The 9,927-nt window shown below is 41.1% G+C and overlaps 1 protein-coding gene across 1 annotated transcript in view; it reads right to left on the bottom strand.

Annotated features, from left to right (window-relative positions):
- Window positions 1-7,663: 7,663 nt before the first annotated feature.
- Window positions 7,664-9,927, bottom strand: part of CBG15336 — a gene marked incomplete at both ends in the record, with an annotated part of 4,113 nt that continues 1,849 nt past the window's right edge. The window contains one exon of the mRNA XM_045244693.1: window positions 7,664-9,927. This exon is cut by the window's right edge and continues 1,344 nt beyond it. Coding sequence (XP_045095694.1) covers window positions 7,664-9,927 — 2,264 coding nt within the window.

Here is a 9,927-nt window from a genome sequence, read left to right as displayed (position 1 = left end):
ATAATGTATTAGAACTTTTTTATCGTCCTCTCCCAATCACTTCTCCATTTCTCTCTTTTTTCACTAACCACTCTCTCCTTTTCCCATACTTTTTCACTTTTTGTTTCTCGAAGAGGGACATCCTTCGCTGCCTGCCCGGTGCCAACAGGTGCCCGGTGTATAGAGGGGAGTGCAATGGACAATGTAGAGAGAGAGGTTGGAGAAGCAGAGAAATGTAGAAAAAGTATTATTGCAAAAACAGAATATATTATTGTTGCATGTTGCTAACAATATATGGTTTTATAGAGAACAGAAGATGCGAGAAAGGAGAGAACACAGAAAAATGACGATCTGGATATAAAGGTGCCCAAACAAACGAGAAAGGCTGGATCTAAAATTTTACAGATGACATTTGGACACTTACAAGAGCAGAGAGCACCTGGATGCAAATGGAGACAGATCTGTGAAACAGATCTGCGAGTGAGGAGAAGACATCGGAACCCACAGAACACACAGATTTCTGGAATCGTGAAATAGTGAGTATTTGAGGAATATTTTAGGATGGGAGCATGACTTTTGGTTCCCGGCTACCGGTTCGGTTTATCCAGACGTCGTTGTGTTTCTATTCATCCATGGAGTGTTTGTGTGCCATGTATCTAGGCAACACATGTCCATGGGAAGCCCATGGAAAAACAAGGCGAAACACTCACTCTTTTTTTTCCTTTTTGTTTAAATAAGCTTCAGAGGCAACACAAAATGAGTGTCTTTAAACACAAAAAATGGGATGTTTACAGTCTTCATTCCGGCATTAAACTGTGTCTTGTGATACATCAGTCAGTTATCAGGTTACCTTTTTTTCCTATCATCATTGGTCTTTTTTTTTTCTCTGGTTCTCTCTTATTATTTTTCAAGTATACTATAAAAAGACAAGTCGTAGTTAGAATTTTATTGTAGTAAAAACTAAAGAAGGTTGTCGGAGTTTTCTCTGGGTTTTCCTATTACTCCCTTCACCGAACTTTGCCTATATGTGTGGATCCTGAAATTGTAGAAAAATATTTTGTTATCGTTTGACTAAGGAAACTTTGGAATATTGCTTTAGGATCCTGAATTTAGAATTTTTTGAAATCTTGATATTATGATATTCCCGACTTTTCATTTTTGATGATCTAATGTTCAGCAGTCGGTGATTTTTGTTTTGCTCATCGTCGTGATCATCAAAATCATCATGAGTCTTTTCTTTTGTGGTTAACCTCTTTGTGAACGTTCAGGTTTAACACACTTTTTAGTCAGACATAGATCACCATACTGTTTCAGAGTGTGATACTCAAAATACATTGCCTGTTCGATTCTATAAATAGATGTTGTGAGCATACGCTAGACTATAAGTAGCCCCAATAATGTGGTTGAATATCAGTCGGTGTCGTGTTGCTATTTTCCATTGTTATGAGTCATAGCAAAAGTATTGGCTATCAACTTTCTCATGCATTAAAAGCTTGTTATTATTAACTCTCAGCAAGTTTCATTCAACCAAAAATTTGAGGAGTACTATAGGTCAAGCTCGCGGGTTTGATATACAAATTCTGGCTCCATCTAGAACTGATCTGAAGGTTATGCATGTTTTAAAATTTTTCGAAGCTAGAAGTCTTGTGTGGCTGCCAATTCTATGATTCTCCTGTTGGTGCAAAAACCCTGAAATTACGAATTTGTCAAATTCAAATCCGATTTATCTTCCTATGCTTTTTAACTCTCCTTTTTTCATACTTTGTTTTCAAAAAGAACAAATGACGTCAAGAAGCGCCGCTGCGTCATCGGTGTCCGTTGAATGTCAGTCAGCCGTGGGACACTCCGCCCTCCAATACATGACTTTTTTCTTTTTTCCTCCCTTTCTCTCCACCTGTATTACCTATAAGGTATCACTTGGGGCTGCTAACAATCGCACGGGTTATTATATCAACACTCCCACACCTCCATCACTTGCTTTTCAGTTTAGAGAAGAGGCAGAAACTTCTAGAGCCTTATATATGCTTTGTCGGGTAGTGCTGTTAAGTTCTATGACTCCAAGCAACTCTATATTCTTTGAAGCTATATTCTCTACTGTTTTCTGATATTCTTCATTCTATATTCTTCCAAAACTTCTTCTTATCCTCATGAATATGACTGTTTGGGTGTCCTTGGATGTAAAAAGCTATAAATCTGTTAAGATTGCTTTGTACTCCGATGCCATCCACATGGTCTGACGACAAGAAGATATGGAAATACAGTAAGTTTGAAAAAGAGGAAGACAAAGGAGTTAAATTTGCAATGAATTTTCAGGTAGAGATTTTTCTAGTTTTTGGAAGACAGGTTTCGATTGGATTTTAGGTAGAAGAAGTTTTGGTATTCTTCTTTTTTGGATCATTTAAAATTAAGAATATATCGAAAAAATATTCATCAAAAATTTTCGGAACTTTTATTAGGCATTTTCTATAAGGCATACATACCATAAAACCTGTCATAGAAAGGCTTGTAACTTTTCATTTTAAGCCTTTTTTTCTTAATTACCGTCAAAGCTATAAAAAGATGTCAACTGATGAATTGCCTATCACAATATCAGAAGTGTTTTCCAGTTTACAAATTTTTGATATCTGACATGGGACTTGAGATGATTGAGCTCAAATTTGACAGTGAATGCAATTCGCGGATTGGAAAGATAAGCCAATAACTGCGATTGCCAACTTTGGACTATATTTTTCGACAAATTCAAACAGGCTCCTTCATCTCTTTTACCACTTGATCATAAATCTAATAAAACGTCTTGAAGTCTTTTTTTTTCAGAATCTTGAATTCGCGGTCATCAGCTTCATGATCATTCTGAATACAATGTTAGATAGATAATATTAACTGGTTTTTCCTTTTCCATGTTTCTGGGTGTTTAATTATTTCTTCCTTATTAGCTTTCGATCAGTACTTTCTCTGCTCACCACCTTCTACGGACGCTCTCTGACTTGAATTCCGGAGTTCCTTTGAAACCGAGCACAGGACAGAAACATGTCTACCCTTTTCAGATTGATGTGATCAATCTCATTACATTCTTCTGGTTTTACGTAAAATCTATCTGTTCATTCTTTCATCCTTCCTGCTAAGACCCCTCCCGAAGACCAAATCTTCCCAACTAAAAAGTGCGATCTTTCGTTTCGTTCCCTGCAGCTGGCTCTCAACTTTCTGCTCCAATCGGTACCACTCAGCTCCAACCGACGGCCGAGCACCGCCATCCGTCCTTAATCATCGCACACACACATGTGTTGTAAGAGGACAGAAGAGCACCCGGGACGGACGAGAAGAAGAAGACGACGAAAAGTTCACACAGCTGCCAATTGGAGGTCATCGAGAGGAAGAGCGGAGAAAATCACTACTATCCGATTTTTTCGAAAGTTTTTTTGGAAGAAGGAGAGATGGATTGATGTAGAGAGGGATGAGTCATATTCGATGGGAATGATTCGTGGTTTTGAGAGATAGAACAATCGAGTGAGAGTTTAGAATTTTCTACAAAAGTAGGAACTCAAGAGAATGGTTGGGCATGAGTCAGTTGTGGGTGGCAATAGAAGAATGAATGAATGGAATGGAGAGAATGCATTGGAGGAATTCTGGAAGTCTGGATCTAGACAGAGGTTGTAGAAAAATGTTGAAAGTATCCGTTGGAGTCAGATTTTGCGGAAATGGCTATCAAAAAATATCCCCCTGTTTGCTATAAAATTTTTACAACCACAAAATAGCTAAAATTCGGCCAAGACTGGTAGGGAACAAAACTTTATTTTTTTTGCATAAAAAAATTAGTTTTGCTTTGGGCCTGGATAACAAATAAAAAGCTCTGGGCACGATTTAGGTATGCCGGGACCAGGCTGTTCCTTCTGATGTTGTAAATGTCTCTTCAGCGGTTAAATAGCCAGTTGGTTCAGCTGCGGGAGATTCTGGAAGATTGGTTTTGCCAGGTTTGAGCATCATTTAGGTAGGAGGGGCAAAATTATCCAGGTATTAAAAATCCGTCAAGTTGAAGTGCAGTTGTATGAAACTTCCTTTATAATCTTGTTGTGTGCAAATTCTCAATTTCACGCAAAATCTGGATACACTGACGAATAAAACGCTAAATCTCGAATAACTTTTGTGACGTCGTTATTTCCCTCCCGATCTCGATTCAAATGTTCCCCTCTCCCCCACCATCTCCTCTAATCTCCCGTTGTTTCACTCGTTTTGTTGGTAACAAATTCCAATCGGTTCTCTTCTCTTTTCGAATGACACACAAAAAAAAGTGTCGGCTAACCTTTTTGAGATGTTCTCTCTCTCTCTCTCTTTCTCTCCAACTACCTAATTCCATTTTTCCCTCTGTTTCATCGGAATGGCGCACAAAGAACACCGTCCCTCTCTGCGTCTTGCCATCTGTCTGGTTTCTTGCAAAAACTGCAAATTGATATATACTTTTTGAAAGATGAGAACTTCTCTCATTGGAGGAGAAGAGACTAGGAGTACCCTATGGTTTGGAGAGAATCGATTCGGTTCATAATAATGATGATGCTATCTTATACAAAAAAGTAAATTATGTGGGTCATCGGATTCGCGAAGAATTTCATTTCACACAGACAATCGTTTTCTTTTCATGCACTTTAGCAGAAATAAGTACAACAGTTCTACAGAACCTATAGGTATATTTGGTTATAGTCGAAGAAGAATTCAAAATCAGAATTTGAATGGGAAACTTCCATCACATCAATATTTGAGATCAAAAGATGAAAAACTATGTGTTTTCTGGATAAAAGCTAGACAAGGGATATTTAGCCTAAAGGTCAAACTGAGGACACACACTGATCAGAAATCGAAACGAAAACATTCTTTTGTCGAATTGTGAAACTCCGGAAAGTTCTAGAGCTTCGAACTAAATACTAAATACACTCTAATTCGCGACGTGGATTCTGTCCCATCATTGAATTTCTTCTGGATATTTCTCTTCCCCCTAAAGCCCCCATGATTGATCGAGAAATCGTTTGTTATGGTAAAAAAACTGCAAGAAATTATGTTTAGTACCAGATGTGTGCCACGTGTCACAGATACTATTACGAAACGGGGTACCAGACGAAAATATACACATTTTATGGGTCGTGATTAATGGCTCGACACTTATGACGTTTCTGTTTTTGAAAAAGAGAACGCTCTGGAAACATCGAAACAGTGACGTGGCTTTGAAATGGAAGAGAGCGGAAGGGATGAAAACTGGGTTGAGCAGGAAATTGATCTCGGTACAAAACATCCCTACCAAAACATTCATAGAGTTATAACGATCTGTCCGACAACTATGAACCCATTTCTCGAAGAAGCTTGGGTCTAAAACGAAAAATTGAAATTCACCACCTTTGAGATCAGAAGATCAATATTTTTTCCAAAAAAAACCTTGGACAGTCTCGAATATTTTTATATATTTTGCAATAGATAATTTCATAAGAGAAAATTTTTTATTCAAAACTGGAGATCAAAAAATAGATCAGGAGATCAAATCTGAATCTTCCCGAATTTCAAATTGTCATGAAAACTGTAATTTTAAGTTTTTTTTCCGAGTAGGCACTGGCAGTGAACGAAGACTATTCTTAGCTAATTAATTAGCCTTTTTCTAACCTTGATCATTTACTGCTTCCGTCTTCACGGTACTTTTCAAGGTCTTTTTCACTTCTCATATCTCAAAGAATTACGATATATATCCTGCCTAAATTCATTGCTAATCCCTCTATCTCTCCCCAGTAGGTATCTAATCGCAAAGGCGTTTTTTTCCGTCGATAGGTCGTGCCGATTCCAGGATCTTATCATTATTATTCCCGATTTCCCTTTCCAATACTTTTTTCCCTCCTCTTTCTTGTCTTCTTCTTCACTTTTTCTCCTATCCCATTTCTTTTCTCTCGATTCCAAAACGTTCGGGGTCACTGATGGATCGATCACAACGAGAAGCAACGAGAGAAACAGTGTATTGCTGCACAGAGAAAAGTGGGCGGAGCGAATCGTCCCAAAATGTGTTGGGCTGAATGTCTCACTGCTCTCCTAATCACCCATACTATTTCTCGAGTCTTTTGGCCATATAAAAGGCGCCCTGCACAGGCATCGAATTCATACCCCTCTCGCTCTACTTGTCTCTCTTCTTCCCTGGTCGGAAAAACGGGCGGTCACTTGTGTCTGTACCCTCTTGATCTCTCAGAGGCCAGCCCCTTTTTTTCGACCCAACCCCCTCCTCACCATTCCATCACTCACCTCCCTATTCATTCATTCGAACATTCGACTGTTCGGCTGGTTAGCTATATTCCAATTCTATTGGGGTCTTACCCTCTCTACTTGGACACTCTTTCGCTCAGCTTTCGACATGATTCTAAACAATACGCTGTCGCAATGTTGTTGAGATCATTAGTTGAAAGCCGAACGATTCGAGATATCCAATTTAATAAGAACCATTGGTAATTTTTAGATGCGTATTCCTTTTTCAGCTGAGTCTCGGTTCTATGCATTAGTCCAACATTACAACACAAGGTGTCTTTCTCGTTGTACTTTTACACAAACGGTGTCCCTTCGAAAGCATCATCTCATCGGAGCAGAACTTTATACATTACAGCAATTTCTGACCTCCCCGAAACTCACCCCACTGCTGCCAACAACTCGTTTTTCTTCCTTCTTATCAATTGATTAAGAAATTGGTTGGTGGCGACGAAATGAGATTAGAAAAGAAGAATCGGGAGGGAAGCTTGAGCGATAAAAATTGAAAGTTTTTTTTTGGAGGAATGTGAAATGGAAATTAGGAGTAAAGTTTCCGATTCTACAGCGATTGGATATCCCAAAATTGGCATTTTTGGTTCTAAGCTTTGAGAGACTGAAAATGATCGTAACGGGAAGAAATCAGAAGAATTTGTTTTGCTTAAATTGACTAGTAAATCATTTTCATCCAGAAAAACACAATCCATATTACCCAGGACCAATTTATCTAAACGTTTCAAACCTATATTCATTGGGTATCCTACAATGTCAATTTTAGTTAATTGGGAATCGAACACTTTTGCAGGTCAGCGAAAAAAGATAACTATCTTGAGATAGAAGTTTCCAAAGTTGGACACGAGCAGCTATGGAAATCTTGGAAACATTTCTACCCAAGAAGGGGTAAAGCTCTGAAGTTCAGAACTCGCATACACTGGAACTGGTTTTGTAGAGACAAAAGTGTGTTTCTTGTGAAGTACCATGAAACCTGTAATGTAATGAAGTCCTTCCACATTGTCAAACTTGACAATGTGAAAGGACTTCAATGTGGAGGGACCTCTACTATCTTGGCTCCTATAAGAGATATCAATAATGTGTCAACTAATAAATAACTTTTGATTTCATAATGAACAATTTATCAGTTGACTACTTTCTGATATGTTTTACAGGAAGCAAGATAAATTCACCTAGAGTTGGAAGTTGTGAGATCCTTCTATTACAGGTTTTACGCCATGTAATTTTCTCTCGTTTTAGATCAAGTTTTGTTTTACAGCGGTTCTCGATAATAGAGTTTGGGGAACATTTTTGTAAGAGCCGATGATGCCGCGAAATCACAAAGACCAATACATTTTTGAATAAAACCAAGCTAACACAATCTAAAATTTTATTAGACTTTCGTTCTTCTTTATTACAAGTAATGAGAAATCGATTAGTTAGGCTTCTGTGTTGGACGAGCCGCCCCAATGAGCAATGCATTCATATCAATTCCAGCTCCACCGCCACTATAACCGCTTCCGTACTGAATAATATTGCCGTAGCCGTAGTCGTAATTACTTGGCTCAAGACACAAGAACCATTTCTCATCTGTGATGCATGGGGGCCATTCTGGATCGTATATACAATCTGGATCAATCGGATCGGGTGGATTGGGCACGCATTCACCCGGCGACGTTGTTGTTGACTTCTTCGTTGATTCTGTTGTCCCTGTTGTTCCTTCGGATGTCGTCAATGGCTCTTCAGTGGTGGACGACTCAGTTGGTCCAGATGATCCAGTTGTGGTAGAATCTGGAGATGTTTGGGTCAGCGTGGTTGCAGATGAACCTGGTGTAGTCTCTGATGTTACTGGAGTCTCTGGAGTCTCTTCTGTAGATCCAGTTGGTGGAGTCAGGGTGGTGGCAGATGAATCTGGTGTAGTCTCTGATGTTACTGGAGTGACTGGAGTCTCTGTAGTCTCTTCTGTAGGTCCAGTTGGTGGAGTCAGGGTGGTGGCAGATGAATCTGGAGTAGTCTCTGATGTTACTGGAGTCTCTGGGGTCTCTTCTGTAGGTCCAGTTGGTGGAGTCAGGGTGGTGGCAGATGAATCTGGAGTAGTCTCTGATGTTACTGGAGTGACTGGTGTCTCTGGAGTCTCTTCTGTAGGTCCAGTTGGTGGAGTCAGGGTGGTGGCAGATGAATCTGGAGTAGTCTCTGATGTTACTGGAGTTATTGGAGTCTCTGGGGTCTCTTCTGTAGGCCCAGTTGGTGGAGTCAGGCTGGTGGCAGATGAATCTGGAGTAGTCTCTGATGTTACTGGAGTGACTGGTGTCTCTGGAGTCTCTTCTGTAGGTCCAGTTGGTGGAGTCAGGGTGGTGGCAGATGAATCTGGAGTAGTCTCTGATGTTACTGGAGTTATTGGAGTGTCTGGGGTCTCTTCTGTAGGTCCAGTTGGTGGAGTCAGGGGGGTGGCAGATGAATCTGGAGTAGTCTCTGATGTTACTGGAGTTATTGGAGTCTCTGGGGTCTCTTCTGTAGGCCCAGTTGGTGGAGTCAGGGTGGTGGCAGATGAATCTGGAGTAGTCTCTGATGTTACTGGAGTTATTGGAGTCTCTGGGGTCTCTTCTGTAGGTCCAGTTGGTGGAGTCAGGCTGGTGGCAGATGAATCTGGAGTAGTCTCTGATGTTACTGGAGTTATTGGAGTGTCTGGGGTCTCTTCTGTAGGTCCGTTGGTGGATTCAGGGTGGTGGTAGATGAATCTGGAGTAGTCTCTGATGTTACTGGAGTTATTGGAGTCTCTGGGGTCTCTTCTGTAGGCCCAGTTGGTGGAGTCAGGGTGGTGGCAGATGAATCTGGAGTAGTCTCTGATGTTACTGGAGTGACTGGAGTCTCTGGAGTCTCGGCTGTAGTTCCAGTTGGAGGAGTCAAGGTGGTTCTTGATGTTTCTGGAGTCTCTGGAGTCTCGGCTGTAGTTCCAGTTGGAGGAGTCAAGGTGGTCTCTGATGTTTCTGGAGTCTCTGGAGTCTCGGCTGTAGTTCCAGTTGGAGGAGTCAAGGTGGTCTCTGATGTTTCTGGAGTCTCTGGAGTCTCGGCTGTAGTTCCAGTTGGAGGAGTCAAGGTGGTCTCTGATGTTTCTGGAGTCTCTGGAGTCTCGGCTGTAGTTCCAGTTGGAGGAGTCAATGTGGTTCCTGATGTTTCTGGAGTCTCTGGAGTCTCGGCTGTAGTTCCAGTTGGAGGAGTCAAGGTGGTCTCTGATGTTTCTGGAGTCTCTGGAGTCTCGGCTGTAGTTCCAGTTGGAGGAGTCAATGTGGTTCCTGATGTTTCTGGAGTCTCTGGAGTCTCGGCTGTAGTTCCAGTTGGAGGAGTCAAGGTGGTCTCTGATGTTTCTGGAGTCTCTGGAGTCTCGGCTGTAGTTCCAGTTGGAGGAGTCAAGGTGGTCTCTGATGCTTCTGGAGTCTCTGGAGTCTCGGCTGTAGTTCCAGTTGGAGGAGTCAAGGTGGTTCCTGATGTTTCTGGAGTCTCTGGAGTCTCGGCTGTAGTTCCAGTTGGAGGAGTCAAGGTGGTCTCTGATGTTTCTGGAGTCTCTGGAGTCTCGGCTGTAGTTCCAGTTGGAGGAGTCAAGGTGGTCTCTGATGTTTCTGGAGTCTCTGGAGTCTCGGCTGTAGTTCCAGTTGGAGGAGTCAAGGTGGTCTCTGATGTTTCTGGAGTCTCTGGAGTCTC

The sequence above is a fragment of the Caenorhabditis briggsae genome (assembly GCF_000004555.2).
Source record: "Caenorhabditis briggsae complete genome, chrIII, whole genome shotgun sequence".
NCBI lineage: Eukaryota > Metazoa > Nematoda > Chromadorea > Rhabditida > Rhabditidae > Caenorhabditis > Caenorhabditis briggsae.
Note: the sequence above shows the minus strand (reverse complement) of the source record. Positions and strands in the feature narration are given on the sequence as shown.